Raw genomic sequence first — 23,654 nt, forward strand, 5'->3', positions numbered from 1 at the left:
TCGGGATACATCTAGAATTGTCTCCCTGGAAAGAGTTATTTTTCTCGAGGGCAACAAACCCTCCAGCAAATAACTCTTTCCGGGGAGACTATTCTAGATGTATCCCTCCACAGAGGGCCATAATTGTATATTATAGTGTTGTCGAGGCATGTTACCATAATAGAGACGAAGGCGAGGACCATATCATATCCCGGGGTAATACTATGAGGCAATTAGGTCACAATAGGTTCAGTACATCTCTTTCAAATTTGTAGTCAGAATTAAGAACAATCAAGTAACATATCGCAATTATCCATTTTCAACATTACATTTCGGTATACTTATATAATAGCCGCAACCAAACTTCGCATTTTGTATTTTCTTCAAACAAAATCAAATACGTTTAACATTGAAAATGGTTCTACACGAGTAACTGGCCTCTGCTGAAATGAACCTTCTTTCCTTTGTGAGTATGTCCGCCGTTTTGAGTTTTTAATCCAGCGGAACGTTATGATAATGAAATAGTGATGCAACGATAGATTCAGGTTCAAAATTGCGACATTTCAATTGTCCGATTAGAAAATGCCTGTCAAATGATAATTCATTCAAGTGATTTACTTTAAGTCCTAGCTTCTATCTTGCGCGAAAATATTACATTTATTTTTACCATATACGGAAAAATCGTGAATAGCCCTGGCGAAGAGCTGATAAACCGTATGGAAATGCTTTACATTTTCCTGATACATAAGGAAAAAAATACCTATATAACTAATAAAATTCTTCAAGAAAGTTGAGGTATCAACGAAATGAAACGACTTCTACTAAGAACATTACTATTTGCAGTTTTACATACGGGAAAGGAAGTGATTCGAACCGTGCAGAAAAAATTGTCTTTGCAAAGCAGTCTGTTTCTTTATAAAGACATGTACATTGTATAAGATAAACACGGTCACATGATATGTAATTAAAAATAGGAAATACAAGAAGACAAAGGAAACAAATATTTTGATAAGGTCTTGCTAGCGAATGGAAAGTGAATAAACAGTGAGAATGCTTCACACGTTTGAAGACGCAATATATGTTGCATCCTCGACACTATCGGGTTACAATCCCTAACGTAATATCCATCTGTCGCAATATCCACTGGATTATCTCATGGTGAAACTGAAGTCAGGAGAAAAAAACCTAACCAATTACAGGCCTGCAGAGACTTCCTTTGATAGAGACCAAAAGAATCGAATAACGGTACATTGTGAATGACTGTGTTAAAGTTGGGCGTCACTTGTAATCTTCGAAGGAAGTATGTGTGTGTGTTATCCGTATTGAAAGATAACAGTCAAGATGTTTAGCCCATGAATTATTTTTTTTCTAAATCATAATGTAATGTTTGTTGGATGCCGTTAAAGACGTCTTATACATATATACCTATATTGAAAAGGGCCAACTATCGAGCCTTGTGGAACTCCTGCTTTAATTCTATCAACAGATGAGCAAGATTTTATTTTATTAATACATTTAGAAATATATGCGATAAAAAGTTGTCTAACCAATAATATAACTCAGCTGTAATTCAATATAATTTTAGTGAAAATAATAAAAGCATGCGGTAATTATAATAATATTCAAGATATCTTCAAAATTTCCACTTTTTTTGAAATCAAATATATACTGCACAAAGAATTTAGTCCATTTCATACAGATGCATTTTGTACATAATATTTATGTATTTCTGATTCACGTCCAGTCTGTATTGCCTATGTGACACACCGGTCTACCATTATCCAGCTTGTGTGACAGGTATATCAGCTTGCTCTTAAAGTCATCTGAGTTCACATAGCAACCCTGTACAAATAGAATCAAATATTGTTAATCCAATAGTTTGGCATCAGTATTTCCTGCAAACCAAATAATCCCTTATTTTTGTCTGAACAAATTAGAAAAGATATCTATTTTGTAAAAATAAAAAAATATGATTGCTATGATATTTTGTTTTGGAAATACTTCTATAGTCATAACATGCAAGGGACATTTTCTTTTAATTCAATCAATGTATGCTGCCTTGCTGGTTTCATTTATCAGGGGAAACGCAAGCCATACCTGGAAATGTCGTTCGCCTTCGCCGGTAAATGCATTTCGGGCATGCGCAATTCTTCTGTTATTGAAACAAATCATATCACCCTCGCGGAGACGAATGACCCTCTGGTAAAATACAATTAAAGAAATGTATACTTTCGGAAAAGGGGAGTGGCTGTTAGGTGTATTATTGCGTACATTAAGGTACCGTGACATGACTCTCAATAGAGTATATGGCATCAATCAAACTATATACGTGTCGATGTATCTTTAAAGGAGTAATAGTATTCATACTTACTCTATAGGGAAAGTCATTAATAGCTCTGGCGAAAAGCTGATAGGCCCGATAGAAGCGGTCGACATTTTCCTTCAAATAGAGCAAATAGTTAAACATTAATTTTAATCATTCCAATATTTCCTTTTACTATTTTGAGAGACAATGAACAGAGGAACATACACAAAACATAACAAAAACCAATAACAATAAAAAAAAGGTCACTACTAAGTTAAGCATTTATTTGCACCCAGAATACTGAAAATTTCCAGGGGCATGGTTTGTACTAGAATCCTTCATAGGTCTGCCAAGCAGACAGGTAAAATTAATTCCTGGGTGAAAGATTTTGACAGGTCAGCACGAGGCTTCTCGAGTGATCACCAACCAAAATCGTTGATGAGGGGTGGTATTCAGCTTTGTATTTAATAGACTCATGGTTATATTTTCTTCTTAAAACAAAAATTATATAAAATGATTAAAAATCAAGTCTTTCAGAAATATTTCCATAGCAACAACATCAACGGCACTCTTTAAAGTAAATGCCTTATAATGTACGGCATAGCTTCTACGTATTTATCGAATAAAATAATTGCTCAAATGGTGTGTCATAGTCTTACCTTGAGATATTTTGCATGAGGAATGGGAGTTAATCTATTACTCGGGAAGAGTGAGCAGATGCACCAACGTGAGCAATAGCTACTATAAAAACTCAATTCCATCTAATGTATTGTTCTAAATGTAACTTGAATGACATAGAAGAAATGTCCAATTTCGTTCCATATAATCAGGCGATGGCTATCTAAGCCATCTCCAAACAAGATCAGTATGGACCATTGAAATATATTTCATCAAAGTATCAGCCTAGTATGCCGTGAAACCTATTCGAATCTGCTCATCGTAATATAGATATAGATCTTCATCTCCATTTATCCCTACAAATCTACCATTTGATAAAATTTTGATATCATAATGGTTATGGGAAATAAAATGCCATTATTTGTGTTATTCTTGTTTCATTTGAGTAGGAACAAAGGGAAATATAGTTTTGTACTGTTTCATCCCCAAAGATACAAGAACTCAGAAAAAGATTAGCATTTAGATTGCGGGTCGAATTTCTCATATGACACAAACTAACAATACAATTTCTTGAACTATTGTTTTCAAACACACATGTTGCATCAAAAGATGGAATATTGGAATATCTAAATATCTTGTTTTCCTCAGTCTTCATTATTCATTAACTGGCTGGTTAAAAAATAGCTGTACAATTCCATTCAGATGTTATAGAGAGAGGCAATGAAATATCGGCCACGAAGTATCGTAAGTTAACTGTCTTTGTCAGATATAGAGATGTATGTACAATGTCTTTCAGATGTTATAGAGAGAGGCCACCAAGTATCGTAAGTTAACTGCTTTTGTCAGATATAGAAATGTATGTTCGATGTCATTCAGATGTTATAGAGAGAGGCCAAGAAGTATCGTAAGTTAACTGTCTTTGTCAGATATAGAAATGTATGTTCGATGTCATTCAGATGTTATAGAGAGAGGCCAAGAAGTATCGTAAGTTAACTGCCTTTGTCAGATATAGAAATGTATGTACAATGCCATTCTGATGTTATAGAGAGAGGCCAAGAAGTATCGTAAGTTAACTGCCTTTGTCAGATATAGAAATGTATGTACAATGTCTTTCAGATGTTATAGAGAGAGGCTACGAAGTATCGTAAGTTAACTGCTTTTGTCAGATATAGAAATGTATGTACAATGCCATTCTGATATTATAGAGTAAGGCCAAGAAGTATCGTAAGTTAACTGTCTTTGTCGGATATAGAAATGTATGTTCGATGTCATTCAGATGTTATAGAGAGAGGCCAAGAAGTATCGTAAATTAACTGCCTTTGTCAGATATAGAAATGTATGTACAATGCCATTCTGATGTTATAGAGAGAGGCCAAGAAGTATCGTAAGTTAACTGCCTGTGTCAGATATAGAAATGTATGTAGAATGTCATTCAGATGTTATAGAGAGAGGCCACCAAGTATCGTAAGTTAAATTCCTTAATTAGGATATAGAAGTTATCGTAAGTTAACTGCCTTAATTTGTCAGATATAGAAATGCATGTAGAATGTCATTCAGATGTTATAGAGAGAGGCCACCAAGTATCGTAAGTTAAATTCCTTAATTTGTCAGATATCGAAATGTATGTACAATGTCATTCAGATGTTATAGAGAGAGGCCAAGAAGTATCGTAAGTTAACTGTCTTTGTCAGATATAGAAATGTATGTACAATGTCATTCAGATGTTATAGAGAGAGGCCACCAAGTATCGTAAGTTAAATTCCTTAATTTGTCAGATATAGAAATGCATGTAGAATGTCATTCAGATGTTATAGAGAGAGGCCACCAAGTATCGTAAGTTAAATTCCTTAATTTGTCAGATATAGAAATGTATGTACAATGTCATTCAGATGTTATAGAGAGAGGCCACCAAGTATCGTAAGTTAAATTCCTTAATTTGTAAGATATCGAAATGTATGTACAATGTCATTCAGATGTTATAGAGAGAGGCCAAGAAGTATCGTAAGTTAACTGTCTTTGTCAGATATAGAAATGTATGTTCGATGTCATTCAGATGTTATAGAGAGAGGCCAAGAAGTATCGTAAGTTAACTGTCTTTGTCAGATATAGAAATGTATGTACAATGCCATTCTGATGTTATAGAGAGAGGCCAAGAAGTATCGTAAGTTAACTGCCTTTGTCAGATATAGAAATGTATGTACAATGTCATTCAGATGTTATAGAGAGAGGCCACCAAGTATCGTAAGTTAACTGCCTTTGTCAGATATAGAGATGTATGTACAATGTCATTCAGATGTTATAGAGAGAGGCCACCAAGTATCGTAAGTTAACTGCCTTTGTCAGATATAGAAATGTATGTACAATGCCATTCTGATATTATAGAGTAAGGCCACCAAGTATCGTAAGTTAACTGCTTTTGTCAGATATAGAGATGTATGTACAATGTCATTCAGATGTTATAGAGAGAGGCCACCAAGTATCGTAAGTTAACTGCCTTTGTCAGATATAGAGATGTATGTAGAATGTCATTCAGATGTTATAGAGAGAGGCTACGAAGTATCGTAAGTTAACTGCCTGTGTCAGATATAGAAATGTATGTACAATGTCATTCAGATGTTATAGAGAGAGGCCAAGAAGTATCGTAAGTTAACTGCTTTTGTCAGATATAGAAATGTATGTACAATGTCATTCAGATGTTATAGAGAGAGGCCACCAAGTATCGTAAGTTAAATTCCTTAATTTGTCAGATATAGAAATGTATGTACAATGCCATTCAGATGTTATAGAGAGAGGCCACCAAGTATCGTAAGTTAAATTCCTTAATTTGTCAGATATAGAAATGTATGTACAATGCCATTCTGATGTTATAGAGAGAGGCCACCAAGTATCGTAAGTTAAATTCCTTAATTTGTCAGATATAGAAATGCATGTATAATGCCATTCAGATGTTATAGAGAGAGGCCACCAAGTATCGTAAGTTAAATTCCTTAATTTGTCAGATATAGAAATGTATGTAGAATGTCATTCAGATGTTATAGAGAGAGGCCACCAAGTATCGTAAGTTAAATTCCTTAATTTGTCAGATATAGAAATGTATGTAGAATGTCATTCAGATGTTATAGAGAGAGGCCACCAAGTATCGTAAATTAAATTCCTTAATTTGTTTATTTGTCAGATATAGAGATGTATGTACAATGTCATTCAGATGTTATAGAGAGAGGCTACGAAGTATCGTAAGTTAACTGCCTTTGTCAGATATAGAAATGTATGTACAATGCCATTCTGATGTTATAGAGAGAGGCCAAGAAGTATCGTAAGTTAACTGCCTTTGTCAGATATAGAAATGTATTATGTACAATGTCTTTCAGATGTTATAGAGAGAGGCTACGAAGTATCGTAAGTTAACTGCTTTTGTCAGATATAGAAATGTATGTACAATGCCATTCTGATATTATAGAGTAAGGCCAAGAAGTATAGTAAGTTAACTGTCTTTGTCGGATATAGAAATGTATGTTCGATGTCATTCAGATGTTATAGAGAGAGGCCAAGAAGTATCGTAAATTAACTGCCTTTGTCAGATATAGAAATGTATGTAGAATGTCATTCAGATGTTATAGAGAGAGGCCACTAAGTATCGTAAGTTAAATTCCTTGATTTGTCAGATATAGAAATGCATGTAGAATGTCATTCAGATGTTATAGAGAGAGGCCACCAAGTATCGTAAGTTAAATTCCTTAATTTGTCAGATATCGAAATGTATGTACAATGTCATTCAGATGTTATAGAGAGAGGCCACCAAGTATCGTAAGTTAACTGCCTTTGTCAGATATAGAGATGTATGTAGAATGTCATTCAGATGTTATAGAGAGAGGCCACCAAGTATCGTAAGTTAACTGCCTGTGTCAGATATAGAGATGTATGTACAATGCCATTCTGATATTATAGAGAGAGGCCACCAAGTATCGTAAGTTAACTGCTTTGTCAGATATAGAAATGTATGTACAATGCCATTCTGATATTATAGAGTAAGGCCACCAAGTATCGTAAGTTAACTGCCTTTGTCAGATATAGAGATGTATGTACAATGTCATTCAGATGTTATAGAGAGAGGCCACCAAGTATCGTAAGTTAACTGCCTTTGTCAGATATAGAGATGTATGTACAATGTCATTCAGATGTTATAGAGAGAGGCCACCAAGTATCGTAAGTTAACTGCCTTTGTCAGATATAGAGATGTATGTACAATGCCATTCTGATGTTATAGAGAGAGGCCACCAAGTATCGTAAGTTAACTGCCTTTGTCAGATATAGAGATGTATGTACAATGCCATTCTGATGTTATAGAGAGAGGCCAAGAAGTATCGTAAGTTAACTGCCTTTGTCAGATATAGAGATGTATGTACAATGCCATTCTGATGTTATAGAGAGAGGCCAAGAAGTATCGTAAGTTAACTGCCTTTGTCAGATATAGAGATGTATGTACAATGCCATTCTGATGTTATAGAGAGAGGCCAAGAAGTATCGTAAGTTAACTGCCTTTGTCAGATATAGAGATGTATGTACAATGTCATTCTGATGTTATAGAGAGAGGCCACCAAGTATCGTAAGTTAACTGCCTTTGTCAGATATAGAGATGTATGTACAATGTCATTCAGATGTTATAGAGTAAGGCTACGAAGTATCGTAAGTTAACTGCCTGTGTCAGATATAGAAATGCATGTAGAATGTCATTCAGATGTTATAGAGAGAGGCCACCAAGTATCGTAAGTTAACTTCCTTAATTTGTCAGATATAGAAATGTATGTAGAATGTCATTCAGATGTTATAGAGAGAGGCCACCAAGTATCGTAAGTTAAATTCCTTAATTTGTCAGATATCGAAATGTATGTACAATGTCATTCAGATGTTATAGAGAGAGGCCACCAAGTATCGTAAGTTAAATTCCTTAATTTGTCAGATATCGAAATGTATGTACAATGTCATTCAGATGTTATAGAGAGAGGCCACCAAGTATCGTAAGTTAACTCCTTAATTTGTCAGATATAGAAATGTATGTAGAATGTCATTCAGATGTTATAGAGAGAGGCCACCAAGTATCGTAAGTTAAATTCCTTAATTTGTCAGATATAGAAATGTATGTACAATGTCATTCAGATGTTATAGAGAGAGGCCACCAAGTATCGTAAGTTAAATTCCTTTTGTCAGATATAGAAATGTATGTAGAATGTCATTCAGATGTTATAGAGAGAGGCCACCAAGTATCGTAAGTTAAATTCCTTGATTTGTCAGATATAGAAATGTATGTACAATGTCATTCAGATGTTATAGAGAGAGGCCAAGAAGTATCGTAAGTTAAATTCCTTAATTTGTCAGATATAGAAATGTATGTAGAATGTCATTCAGATGTTATAGAGAGAGGCCACCAAGTATCGTAAGTTAAATTCCTTTATTTGTCAGATATAGAAATGCATGTATAATGCCATTCAGATGTTATAGAGCGAGGCCATGAGGTATCGTTAATTTACTGACTTTGTCGGATGCACGTGGTCTTTATTTTAGCGCCTTTAATCCCTCACGGTATCATGATTGAAGATAGGATCAAGGGAAAGAAAATTGAATCAATAGAAACTTTGGACATTGGAAATCCAGACGTAAACTGATCACGTTAAGCAGCACCTAAAAACTGATTAGAATTTAAAACGCCATACTTATCCTATACTTACCTGATATTTGAAGGTTTCTTGGTTTTGGTGCAATACTTGACAAACGTGAAAGAATGATTTTAAAGTTTACTTGATTTTAAAGTACTATACAATCTGGTGCCTTACCAACATTGAACATAGCACGAAAATGACATAGTCTGTTTTGAACCAAACTTAATGTAATGTGTCTCACCTCATTCACGAGAGGTGGTCCAAGTTCGTGTTCGTGCCAGGTTATGTGAATGATCTGAAATATAAAATATGAAAAGTGAAGGAAAAAAATAAAAAAAATAAAAAAAAGGTGATCACATTATATTGATATTTTAATAAAGTGCTGAAAACATTCCTAAACATAAGTACGGCACAGTTTGATAAATTATTAACGTCCTATTTAACAGCTATGGTCACATTATACTGACAACAGGCGAACCAGTCGTCCCAACTCGAAATAAAATAAAAAGATAATTGATCTTTGATTTAGTTTATATTTTATATATTTCTCTCTGCAGATTTTATTTGTTCTAGTAATTCTGCAAACTACTGCTGGGAAATTTTCAATTGATAACGCATTCCTATTGTGTTATTACAAGCTATACTCTGCAAAATCATTGCCATGGAATATTATGTTTCTCTCTTTGTGATATATCAAGCCGACGTTTACACTCCATGAAATAATGCCGAAAGCTGTACATGGTGAGTCTCTACTGATGTCGCACCCGATACGTTGTATTTATGTTATTCTTAAATTACAATGCATCTGTTAATATTTTACTGTATTGTATTTGTTGTATAAACAAATGTAATTTTTGGAAACAGATCCAAAATTTCAAATTCTTTGAAGTAAATTCCCTTTTCTTAAAGAAATAAATCGCGGAAATTCGGACCCACAGAAATTAGCAGGAGGGAATAAAGCGGAATAATCAAAGTAACTTGGATTTGATTATTACCCCCCGATTTTCGTCGTTAAGAGATATCAGAGGCTTGCGGGTGGAGAACCATATGAAACAGGAGCGTCACTGTAAGTAAAAAATATATGTCTGCTATTTAATTCTCAAAGAATGACATTTGCTAAGTATAAAACATTGTTCTAGAATTGAAATCTCGAAGAAAAAAATAATGCAAATACGGTATTTATGTCTCAGCAACTGAGACAAAAATGAAATCTTTTGGCAGGGTATTATACAAGAATGTTATCAATGGAACCATAACTCTGGTTAATGCTTATGTCGTTTATTACACAAAATCTACCTTAAGGCAAAAATACATGTTCCCTTTATTTCGCAACAGTGTTCTTTCATGATAATGGTTAAAATACCTGGCTTATATTCTATTTATTATAGAATGAATGTATATATATATACATATTGCTTCTGATTTTTTTTTCGAAATAACCAGCTTTATCTTATATGTGTGTTCTGTTACTTGATAATTACGAGGATGTTGCTCTCTGAAATGAGTTATAGAGAAATGATACGTTGTTTTTTTTTGTCACAAAGTTTTAGTTTTTAAAGTACATGTACCATTTTCATGTGCCGTGGATGATTACACCTTGTAAGTGTAAACATCTCACGTGCAACCCGTTTGATTTGCAAAATTAATTCATCATTTACAGCTTTGTGCTTATGAGTCGTATTATTCATTGTTAAGTCTTGCGCCTGTCTGTAACTTACGAATTCCTTGACGTTATAAATGACGTAACAAAAATACCTGCAGACAGAATTATAATGCTAAGAAAAAGAATATCTTTGTCAAGGCATTAAAAGCAATTATTACCGGGCATAATGAATCCTTGTAAAAGTAAACGGAACCTCTGTCAAAGTTCGGAACTCTTCTGGATAATCTGTTCGGAATACCTCGGCAATGTGATACAGGTCCACAAACAGGGTTTCTCCACCGAGCACAGTGTCATCAAATCTAAATACAAAATAATGTTAAAATGAACATAGACAATACTTAATTGGATCGGCTTTTTATAACAATTATACGTCATTTAAAAAGCATCATAAAATATTTAGCGTATAATGGAAGTAAAGTCAAACCTGTCAATAAAACTATCAATTAACCACTAAAGAAACAAAGACAATTTTATTGTTACTGCCGTATGGTCTTTAAAAAGAAACTCATTATGTTGAAATTGACCATTTCGGACCCTTAGAGAGCGATTTATCAATCATGAGGTCGTTAAACAGAGGTGGTCGTTAAGATAAGTTTGACTGTAATGGCATATGTACATAACACACAACAACTTATGTACTTTTGAATAACCTTCATTGCATGTGTACTATTTACATTAATACAGTGCAATATTCCGTCTTTGCATATTACATAGTCACCTCCCTTGCGGGTAGGTATCGATTGTACACGTGTCGTCATTATTCTGTGTGCACAATTCACGTCGTTCTCACAGGAAAAATATCAGGTTATGTTCGAAAACACATGACTTCAGAATCAATACCCACCCAAAAGGGCAGATTACTAATATGCAAATACAGAATAAAAATATAATGAATATTTCACCAAACTGAAAGGATAGTACATTTTGTTATAGGATAACTAATGCTTGGGTCATTCATTCACGTTGTGATAAATCAAAACAAAATCACGATTTCCTGCCCGCGTGTGTTACATGACAGGACTTTGACCTACTAATAATGATATTTTTTATATTTCCCTTGACAGTTTGATACAATTTATCCAAAATAAGGGATGGTGCGTCATTTGAGTTATCAATATGGAGACGGTGATTAATCAATTAATCAATTAAAACAGGGTTTTTTATTATTATTATTTTTTTGGAGAATTAATAGTTTTGGGCAAATACTAATTAAAATGTAACATCCTTATTCATAAACAAACTAATTTAAAAAAATGATGTGTGGTTGGTGTGATCTCGAAAAATGTTCAGTTTTTCTATGAGTTACTTTACTGCTTATTGATGACTAGCTTTATGCAGACCATAAGTAAGAAATAAGCGGTTCAGTCAATATAGAAGTATAATGGGACAAAACGTAAATGTGTACAATGTACTGCTATAGTTTGAAAAACAATAACGAACTTCGTTTAACATGTTAGGACGAATAAATTAAATCCAGAAAATCCATCAAAATTGTGGTTGTAATATCAAAAATATCAATTTAATTGATACAGACAGATTACGTAATCAATTAATTAAAGCATCTGAAACAGGCGTTTTTTTGTCTATTTGAAAATCGAAAAAAATCGTCTCCGTCGATAAGATTAAAACCCATTTTCATGTTTCGGACGGAAACAAAAGACCAAACACGTTCATGAACAGTAGGCAAAATGTCCTTAAACATCAACCAGGTGCTACAAACCAACGTTCAGCGTGTGATTAATTTTCACGTCTTTTCTAACCAATGGGAAACCGCGAAATTATATTGCCGCGATAATGCTTCAAATACAAGTAACGAAGGATCCTCAGAGTCTTTATTTTCAAGAATAAGTCGTACGACAAAACAAGTACAGTGTAACTTAACAGAAAATGTCGAATATTTTTAATATATTTTAAGCCTTAACTCTAAAATCCAATATCACTTTTCAGGACTAGTTATATATAAAAGACAGACGACATATATGTATATATATATAAACATTTCTTCTGTCTTCGGTTTTTGAAAGCTGAACCAAGTAAATTAAATGAAGCATTCTTTCTCATAAAAGATATTACATATAAGAATATTATCCGAAACGATTTTTTTTATATGAAATTCATGAATCTTGTCTTTCATATCAGGAAATCTACGAGCAGTTCTAGAAAAAAAAAACACCATAAAACAGCCATGAAAAAAATGGTAATATAAACTGGGATGGTCATTAAATTCACAATGCCTACATTATACAAATTTTCCAGCAGAGAAGACATCAAGTTTATTGTTCCAGTTACGATTCCTGACGTCACAATAAATTTCAGCGTACCACAGTCAATGCTGAACTCCCATGGTGTAAAACACACATGTAACTAATGCTATTGGCGATTTCGTTGACTAACAACCGGATTAAGCAATTACTTTAAACATGTATGACGTTGATTAAAGCTATTGATAATGTCTAGAGAACAAAGTTTAACTCTTGGCAAAGATAACAATTTTAAAAGAGATGATCGTCTGTGGTAAGAGACGGAAGTTAATTTAAAGGGATGGAGTCTTTTCTCAAGGGCTTCATTATGAAGAGCAGTTCTTCATAATTAGAAATGTAGATGTCCATTTAATATTCCGAAAGGAATCTTCATGGAAACAAATGAACAAATATTGATAAAATGAGAAAATGGATGTTGATATTGAGATAGGACTACTTTAGTCAAAGCCTTTTGTCCAATTCATCTACCGTGTTTAAGATGAATATGACCATACCGAAGCATCGCTCGCTGTATTGCTATACGAATTATACCAATAATGAGTAAGCATGAACAGTAGCGTCTCCAGCGTCCTTATCCTCCCTACTATAACGTCGATGTGCCACTGACCTGTGTAATCCTGTAATACCAGTAGCTAGACACACTGATTTCCCCAGACGTCGCCAGGTGTTAGTACGTCTAAGCTCTTTCATCCTTCTCGTTCGTCACAAACGATAGGTCTAAAGAATGGGGATTTTTTATTTAACTTTATCATCTAATCTCATCTTAAGTGTCTAAAGTAATATACATTGCATTCTCAAATTCACATTTATTTTCAGTTATTTACATTTTGCCACTGAGACTTTGTTACACCAATGGTGATCATGATCTGTGTGCATAAATGCAGCTTAGACGTGGTGTAATAATTCATATCCATATAAATGGATACAGTTTACACCAAATTAGGGCGTCCGGGAAAATTGACATTTTAGTTGAATAAACTAGTTTGGTTATGTAACTATTAAAAATCTTTTAAATGTCTGGAATATTAATAGGAAAGTGAAAAGTTATTGAAAAATAGTGAGTTTTGTTGTCTTAACAAGTTTTTTTTTCATATGGACTATTTTTATCACATTGACCTTGACTGTTCAAGCCTTCAATTGTTAAATACTCAAATATGGCACATAATCATCCATGAATGTAATTAAACATTGTTTATATGCGTCCTCAACATTCCAGGGTTTACCATCACTCTCGTTATAGCTTCCACTGAATTATGTTGTAAATCAAAGGAATCGAATAAAGCTACACTGTGCAGGAGGTTGCCATCTAAAAAGGGAATCTCTGCAGACCTGTGATTGGTCAGATCTTTTCGCCTGAACTGCTTTCAGTTTTACTATGATGGAGTCAAGGGATGGATATGACGACATTGATAGTAACCCCTGACGTAACGAGGATGGTATGCAAAAACCATTCTGCTACTTACTTTAAGCAATGAAGAAATTGTACTCCGGGCTGTGCTTCATATATACCAAAGTCAGTGTGGAAAAGAAGGGCTTGTCGTCCATATGCTGCGTTAATGACGTTTTTTAAGACTTTGACATCCAATATCTAGTAAAATATATGTTCACATTGTTACTTGTAATTAGATCATATTTCATAAACGTAAATAATGCTTCTATACCAAAACCATGTATACAAAAGTCTCTAAACGTATCGTCACATTTCTCAAATTGGGTATTTGGCACAGATTTACGAAAATAAAGAAGAAGCAAAGTACAATGCATCTAACATTCACAGTGTATGAACGGAAGTGTATAGTATTTTTTTTTTAATTTCGTAGTTGCGAGTCGAGTCTGTATAGCGGTACTTGGTCACTTGCTTAGACAAATGAAACAATGGATAGTGGATCATTTTTGCCAATTTTATTCATTCTAAACGTTTTTGTTGAAATCTTCAGTTATAAACGGCGTCATGGATAGCAGTTTGAACTACCAATGACTAATGCAATGTTGAGGGTTAACCAGCATAACATTTCAGACACTTTTCGTGAGTTGATCTGCTGTTCATCATCAAAGAATTGAGACATCCGCCTAATATTTTGCACTATTTTAAGGTATTCTGTCTGGCTTTCATTATTTCAAACATCATCACAGGTTTATAAAAGAATCCAACAATATAAAACACATAAATACATATTAATGGACACACTATCTTTTACTTAATCGTATTTTGAAGTTGTAGGATTATCAGTTAAAATTGTATAGTCACTTGCATTGTTTTGAAACTGGCGATGCATAGTTGCTTGCATCCTCGATATTCCAGGGGCTCCGATCACTTACGATCTCTACACCCCTGGACTATCTCATAGTAAAACTGGAGGCAGCTCAGCTGAAAATATTTGACCAATCACAGGCTAGCAAAAATAAAATTTCCTTTGAAGACTACAGAGAGAGCGACGCCTAACATCAAAGCGACACAGTCAACCACAGTGTACCGTTATACGGCTCTTTGGATGTACATCAAATGACTAAATTACCTGTTCTATTCTGTTGCCTCCAGTTTTACTATGAGATAGTCCAGGGGTGTAGAGATCGTAAGTGATCGGAACCCCTGGAGTATCGAGGATGAGTTGCTTGTGAGGACACTGTATAGTCACTTGTTATAAAGAGGAAATATATTCAGTGATAAAAGGCTGTGGAGCTAACAAATTAAGCAAATCAGTCTAACAGAGTTCTCAAATACACATATATCAATTTAAACGTTTAGTCAACTTTGTTGCACAGATCATATATAGTCATTTACAATTTAGATGTAGTAAATGCAACAACAAAAAAAAAAAAAAAAAAAAAACGAAATAGAATGCACCACGTTGTGATACTTCAGGTATAACTTGGACTTCCATGGACCAATCATTACTTTAAAAAAATGTCCGAATTACGGAGTAGAAAAATACTTCTAGAATCATTAACGAAAATTACTTACGTCATTTTCCATATTTCTTACGACGGAACCGCGCAAACGGCCATTCACTAACAAAATTATTTTCATATTTTCGTGTCTAACGTTATTCCACGGGGATTCAATTTCGCGATTTAATCTTTTGTTTTTAATGTAATGCTATTGTTGCGGCGACTGATTTTCGCAATTTCTTACATGCGTAAATATATTTTGGTTTCAAATATAACTTATAGGGAAAAGAATAATTCCATTAGTATAGACAAAAATAATGCCAAATTTTCGAGGCGATCTGGCCCATTATCAAGACGCAAAAAGAACAAACAAAATGTCCTTTTAATGACGTCGTGGTCAAAATGCATACATACTCACATTTTTATATATAAAATAATAACATATATAGGCTGATTAATATTAGTGATGATAGTGATGAGCATCTAATCTACCCTTGTGCGTCTGTATCGATTGGTATGTACATATTTAAAATCGTTCTCGCCCGGGAAGCACGTGATAAAAAAGTGAGCTTTCCATTAATCAAATCATAAAAAACTGGATTAACGCAACTTTCCACTTTTTGTTTATATGTTTCTCAATGCTGAACACATCATGTGGCCTAAACGATATCATATGTAAGTTCCCTTTGCTAGAAAATTGCTGAAAAGTAGAAATATGAGCGATTTGTAATGAGATTTCTGCGCAAGTGACTATACAGTAATTTTTTGAATTAAAACAAGCGACTATACAGTAACGTAACAAGCGACTATACACAACTATTTCGTGTATGCATATTTTAAGATATATTTTAGCCGCTTTTTAATTACGGACGATGTAGAATAAAGAAACTGTAATTAAATAAACAATCAAATTACTCATATAAGTTACAATTATAACATATATTTCAGGAAAAACGGGGAAAACGCAATTTCCTCCGAAAACACATCGCAGTTTTGATCGTAATTCAGTGATTACACTTCGATTCTTATCTATTGCTATCATTATTTTCCAAATCATGTTCATGAAATTGTTAATATACATGTTATAAGGACGTCTATAATGTTCATATTTGTAGTTACGAATAATGCTGATATTTGGTGTTTTACCGACCTGTATACCATGCCTGTTTTCATTCATCCCGCTTCGATACTCACAAGTGACGATACAAAAAGCAACTTATGATTATACTTTACACTTCCGTTCATACACTGTGACATTCACTCCACACAAATTGTTTTCAATAAACATTAAGAAATATTTGGTTTAGAAAATACTCGACTGACCTCTCCATACAATGTCCCTGTTAGACTGGCGATCTTGGTCGCCACCTGAAAAACAAACAATAATTAGGTCATATAAATTAGTATTTCCAATACTAAACAATTCTGTTGACAAAGTAATTATAATTTAATCAGTATCGTAGGCATGTTCTAGTGGTATATTGTTTATATGAGAATAAAGCATCATTATTAAAGGCACAATATACATTTTCATTTTTTTAAATTTTAATCACAAACATTAACAGGAAAATTACCACGTTCTCTCTGCATAAAATAATGACTAAAGCAAGGTAAGATGTTACTGAGACCAACTGTGAAGTTTCGAAAAAAAAGCTAGATACATGTATCTAAAATTATTAATGTGTCCCACAATAAATACAAACCGAAACGATACGAAGAAGTTCACGGAAACTCTCGATTTTTGGAAAACATCATGTAAACCTATCAATATAGGCTATAGCCCTATACACAAAACGCCTCGGTAATATTCGTGACCCGATCGATTTTACACGGGAAAAACAGAAACAAACATGTAGGCGACTGTTAAAAAATATGTAGGCCTATACACAGGAACCTGGCACATATTTCTAACCAAGGTATATATAAGTATTACAGTGTCTATTATTTCTCTAATATATATACGCCATATATGTGCCACTGATATGTAGAGCCCGTTTATTAAAAAAATCTCCGTTTTTTCTCTACCTGTTGGTAAGATATTTGTGTCAGGTTCCTGTGTGCCTATATAAGAAACGCTTCGGTAATTGTTGGTTTTGCAATTGCGACTGTTTAAAGATGGCAGGTATATTTACAAGACCATTTTTTTACTATTCGATATCATAGGTTAATCTGCAGGGAATAATGTCATAATACACGACTTTCCTGTTCGATCATTGTAAATGTTTGTGATTACAAAAAATAATGAAATTGCATATATTGAACCTTTAACAGATATTGGATTTATATGAAATTAATGAATTCAGTCGTTCATGCAAGGAAATGTACGAGTATTTCTAGACAAATTGCATAAATCAGTCATGAAAGAATGGAAATATAAGATAGATTAACATCAGTGTAACCTGGATTTAATTCCAATTATTACATTTTGTATGTAAGCAGAAATGATATTAAACTTTCAAGATTTCTAAATTTCCAAATAATAATAAAAAAGATTTAATCATGGTCGTATTATAGCATGTTTTACAGTAATTTTGATTACTTTTGCATAGTATTGATAAAATGAAAGGTGAAGTTTAATGAAGGTAGAAGAAGTGTGCGATAATCGGAACAATTAGATATTCACTGATTTTCCACTAATCTCGTTAGTTAATACATGATCACGTCGGCCCTGCAGGTAGGGCGTTAGAATTGTACCTGCTGCCCCTATTGCATGATCGTAAAAGGCGACTAAATTTAGGATCTTATCTTTTCTCTTCTTCCTAACTGACTTTATCTTTCCTAATGCCTCCCTTGGCACCGCCTCACTTTAGTGCTTGAGTTGAGCGCTCGCCCCTGTGAGGAAGGCTCTGGGTTCTGTCCCCTGGCCGAGACACACCAAAGTCTATAAAAGTGGTAGTTTCTGCTCCTGCTTAGCGTTCAGCATACAGGGAGTGGGACGACTGGTTCGCCTGTTGTCAGTATAATGTGACCGGGTGGGGTGTGTTGCTTGGTGTCTTCGGCGGCATGCTTCAGTGATATAGCACTATAAAAAGGGCAACAGTTCCACTATACAAGAAGACACAACACGAACATACCGCAGTCTCCCAGTACACTCACCTCAGACAACATACACGCAACGCACCGCATACATGGGAGGCCGTCCTTACATGACCATAGCTGTTAATAGGACGTTAATAAATCAAACAAACAAACAACATGATCACGTGATATTCGATTTAGATTGTTTTCAGAAACTACCCAAACATTGAGTTCTCCAGGGTGACGTCCTATGACCACCATTATTCTTTTATTTGCATATGATGGTATAGGTCTTTTGAAATTTGTTAATGAAAATACATTATTAAATTCTACCTTGGTGGTATGTTAGTATATGGATAACAAAGGTCCATAATTGATACCTAAATATCGGAGAACGGATTTGATTATTGACCAATTAACGGAATCCAGCAGACCGGAAAGTTCGTTAAAAATAAATAAATAATTTCAGGATGGTTGGGCTCAATTGTTCGGATTATTGTATATTGTACGAGTGATAGTGTGAATGACAATGAGTCAGGACAATGGTCGAGCGGTGAAGACGGTGGTCAGTGTGTGGTGAACATTTCACTAAGTACAGCTATTTGTAAGCAGTTTTCTGGTAATGTGAGTAGACCACATCGTAGTTAACGAACTTTCCTGTGTTTAGAAGAAGTTTCAATTCCATACACTTTGAACTTTTATTGGAAATCACTGTGCTTCTTTATTGTACACAGTCATACAGGTGTGTAACACAGGTGAGAAACGCTCGTACCCTTTGTGTCAGTTACTATATATTTATAGACGGTCTGTCCTACAAGTACAGTGTATACATATGTCTCAGTCGACGTTAAACAAGTTTTTAAGCCCAGCTGTGTCTGACCCCAGCAAACGGAAAACAATGAGTAGTCCGTTGTCCCCAGAGGATGTTGAAAATAAACGTTTTTCTCTATACACATCCCCTTTACCGGAGGGCAGCCAAACATTATCTCCTTCGGATTCTCAAGAGAAAACATTTTCGGCATGTATCGAGAGTAAACAAGACTCTTTGTTTACACCTGACTTTATTACTCGTTTCTCTGACATTTTAGCGCCAAAGTTAGCAGGCATCGTATCCGAAATGTTACTTGTATCTCTGAAGCCAGAAATCGACAAACACATCAAAGAAACCTTGTCTGACAACGACACCATCAAATCGGTTATCAATTCCCATATCAATGACGTCATGGCACCCATCAAAACTCAATTGCAGGATCAGGCCTCCGAAATATCTGAACTCAAAAACACAATCCAGAATCTACAGTTTGACCTTGATGAACAACAACAATACACAAGGAGAGGTGCCCTGAAATTTCACAATGTTCCGATAGACAAGCCACTTGGTGAATTCGACACTTATCAGTCGGTACTTAACATTTGTAAAAAAATCAATGTTCCTCTCAGTATAAATGATATATCAAGATCTCATATTATTGGCAAGGTGCGCGACAAAAAAGTAACCATCATTGCCCGTTTTGTCCGATACACTGATAGACAGAAGAAGAAGTTAAGGTATACAAAGCCAAATCCGCCCTAAAAAATCAGTACAGGGACAGCAAGATATTCATTACCGAGTGTCTGACACCCTATAGACAAGGAATCGTTCACGATCTTGGAAAACTGTGGCGTGACGGCAAAAAAGCATCTCACTGGACCATGGACGGGCGAATATTTGCCAAAAAAAACTGAAAATTCCCCGAAAATTCTAATCAACTCATATGGCTCCGAGTTCTGAAGCTAACGCGTACGTGCATCAATTCATGGACTCTCTCCCACCACGATGAAATATATTTTGAACACGACTCCAATGGTCGAAGCGTATAAGATATCCTTTTAATAAATAACCAAATAAATTTATATATATGGCAGTATGCGTTCGTTCATGCATGCATGACCCAATTCTTCGTAAACTAAACAAAAATGATAATATGTACTATTATATATTTTCAATCTATATACTCATTTCATACACACATGAACGATCACATCAGAAATATATAATTTACATTGTATCAAAATATAGATTCATTATATGAGTATACTTATGTTCACAAGGTTACCGTAATATGCACATATGTGTGCGAACCCATATGTGCATTTGCGCATAATTTGTATATTTTACATTTATATATGCAACTAATTGAACAATAACCGCCTATTGTATCAAAATATAGATTCATTATACGAGTATACTAAAGTCCACTAGGTTACCGTAATATACATATATGTGTGCGAACCCATATGTGCATTTGCGCATAATTTGTATATTTTACATTTATATATGCAACTAATTGAACAATAACCGCCTATTGTATCAAAATAAATACCTATGTTCACAAGGTTACCGTAATATGCACATATGTGTGCGAACCCATATGTGCATTTGCGCATAACTAGTATATTTTACATTTATATATGCAACTAATTGAACAATATCCGCCTATTGTATCAAAATATAGAATAAATATACGAGTATACTAATGTTCACAAGGTTACCGTAATGTGCACATATGTGCGCGAACCCATATGTGCATTTGCGCATAATTTGTATATTTTACAATTATATATGCAACAAATTGAACAATAACCGCCTATACAGCTATTCATTCTTCATGCATTTCATGTAATCTTTAATTGTATATTTTGATGCAGATGACAGCTGCTGACAAATATACTCGCTATATGTACAAACAAGTAAACATGTTCAAAGTGTTCAAAGAATAACTATGCCATTTCTAAAGTTGCATGTATAGATGTATCTATTCAGACATATATATGTGTATGTGTGAAATTTATACATTCACTGGAATTACAAGTAATAGGCGCTTAGACACAATATCGGTGTACGGATATATTAATTACAACTGTTCAACCAAATTTGCCAAACCAAATTAATTAAATGAACCACCGCGTTAAAAAGAAAGATATTGTATTATTTCCTTACTATTAGATAATTGACAATCATGTTCCAATCTGCAAATACACTTTGCTTTGTGTGAACAATGCCACGCATTTATGTATGTCTGCGCTTATTTGTTATTATTTGTTATTATTATCCATCGAGTGTGTAAAGTTTTTGCATTCAAAAGCATATGGTAATTAATTAAGCCAAAATTACATGTGTATATATATGCAATTATTCCAATGTACACCAATACACAAAAATATCTGCTAAATCAATTTATAATTCCAATGTGCCCATTAATGCACTAGTGAAAAACTCATGCATTTATGTACTGTGCGCAGGTGTTTGACGCATGTTGGTCCCAATACATTGAACCGCATACGTTAGAGTTCGTGCGTGCAAGTGTACTTATGCATACAGGTAACCTCGAGTCATTGCTGTATATACTTACGCACTTTCGCACGCATACTTGCGTATTTTCTACTATCTATAAACTAAAACATCAGCAATGAATTATACATGAAACCGTACGTATGTGCTATCATGCACGTGCGTGTATGTGTTAAAGCATAAGAGCCTGTATCCATATCCACACACTATGTATATTACATCGCCGACTACACCAGCAGTCGCGTGCGTGTGCTAGAATAGGAAAAGTTTGTGTTTGTGTACATGTGTACGACATATTGTCTTCTGATAGCCAAAATCCATACTATCTGCATAACATTTTCATTGTGATTGTATTTACACATAATGTACGCAATTATTTTTAAAGTTTTGTTCATGTTATGGTTACATACTATATGCCCTTATATACAACGATATATATATACATTCATAATGCTTATATACGGGTAAACGTACACTTGACTTGTTTACATGTGTACACTGTTGATTACCTATTATCTACTGTAATTAAGTCTGGTCTAATATACGACAAATTCAATATTTAAAAAAAAATCAGTATAATTACCACACTCTACAATCCATTGCATAACCTTTTTGATGTTTTCAAAGCTATTTCTCTTCTGTTTTCTTTCCCTATTCTGCTCCTTTCTTCTTTTATTTAGTGTCTCCTTCTCCCATCCCTTTGCTCTGCTTAACCTGTCTTGTGCTCATTTTGTCAAACCTACATGCACCGTCGCTTTTACCTACCCTATGGAAGTTCCTCTCGCATATGATTGTGATTATTTTTTTCATCCACCATGATGGGTACTGATATTGATTCGTGGAGGGCTTCCATAGGTTCTTTTTATTCAAAAATGTGCAAGATTCGTGCTAGCTATTATTTTAAAACGAAAATGGCATCTTTCCTCTTGATACTTTCAACGAATATCAAATACACTACCCTTGTTTGTATACTGTCGATCCTTCAAGCGACCATAAACACTAATATCACTGTCCCTATTCTGCTCCGTTTACTTATGTCCGGAGACATCCATCCAAACCCTGGTCCAGATAACATAAACACATCTACTTTTCACTCTCTAAACTTAATGCAATTAAACGTTAGAAGTCTACGCAATAAAATAAATTATGTTGAATCAATATCTAACGATGTTGATATCCTCTGCATTACAGAAAGTCATTTAGATTGTTCAATACCAAACGAAGATATTCATATATATGGTTTTAGTGACGAGCCTTTTCGCAAAGATAGAAATATGTTTGGAGGTGGCGTTATTATGTATTTTTCAAACTCTATTATAGCTAAGCGAAGATATGACCTCGAATTTGCAAACGACGAAATTATCTGGGCACAAGTACATTCAAACAACACAATATATATTGTTGCAAATCTGTACAAATCCCGTAATATAACAAATTCAAATGGTATCTGGCAACGCCTGAAACACTCACTAGATAATGCATTTGACATTACTAACAATGTAATATTATTGGGTGACTTCAATGTAGATTTTTTAAACCTAAACCGAGGGGAACTATATAACATACTTACATCTTTTAATCTTACCAATATTATACTGGAACCAACCAGAACGGTTGCAAACTCATCTAGTTTGATTGATCCTATTATAGTAAGTGATACTATCACTACAATCCTCTCTGACGTAATTGAAGTTGACAACTTAATAAGTGACCATAAAGCAGTTTTTGCAATAATTGATGTGCAAAGAGATCTTGAAAAATCAGTTAAACGTAAAGTATGAATTTATGATCAAGCAGATATCGATCAGCTAAAAACAACCATTAATAATGTTCCATGGCAAGAACAGTTTGACTCGTGTAGTGATGTAAATGACATGTGTAACTTCTTAACTGATAGTATTAGGATGGCTATGGATATGTGTATACCTTCTAAATT

The 23,654-nt window shown here is 34.2% G+C and overlaps 2 protein-coding genes across 2 annotated transcripts in view; both read right to left on the reverse strand.

Annotated features, from left to right (window-relative positions):
* Positions 1 to 1,442: 1,442 nt before the first annotated feature.
* LOC138323103 (probable gamma-butyrobetaine dioxygenase) lies at positions 1,443 to 9,219 on the reverse strand. The gene is made up of 5 exons (XM_069267496.1): positions 9,196 to 9,219; positions 8,798 to 8,851; positions 2,351 to 2,419; positions 2,077 to 2,178; positions 1,443 to 1,821 (listed from the first exon to the last, which is right to left on the reverse strand). The coding sequence occupies exons 1-5, from the start codon at positions 9,217 to 9,219 to the stop codon at positions 1,714 to 1,716; spliced, it is 357 nt and encodes a 118-aa protein (XP_069123597.1). The 3' UTR covers positions 1,443 to 1,713.
* Positions 9,220 to 9,571: 352 nt separating this feature from the next.
* LOC138323172 (gamma-butyrobetaine dioxygenase-like) overlaps positions 9,572 to 23,654 on the reverse strand; it is a 34,991-nt gene continuing 20,908 nt past the window's right edge. Inside the window, exons 8-11 of the mRNA XM_069267619.1 lie at positions 16,693 to 16,737; positions 13,944 to 14,068; positions 10,378 to 10,518; positions 9,572 to 9,620 (exon numbers count right to left, since the gene is read on the reverse strand). Of these exons, the coding sequence (XP_069123720.1) occupies positions 9,578 to 9,620; positions 10,378 to 10,518; positions 13,944 to 14,068; positions 16,693 to 16,737 (354 nt within the window). The 3' untranslated portion in view covers positions 9,572 to 9,577. The remainder of the gene's footprint in view (positions 9,621 to 10,377; positions 10,519 to 13,943; positions 14,069 to 16,692; positions 16,738 to 23,654) is intronic.

The sequence above is a fragment of the Argopecten irradians genome, chromosome 1 (genome assembly GCF_041381155.1).
Source record: "Argopecten irradians isolate NY chromosome 1, Ai_NY, whole genome shotgun sequence".
Taxonomy (NCBI): Eukaryota; Metazoa; Mollusca; class Bivalvia; order Pectinida; family Pectinidae; genus Argopecten; species Argopecten irradians.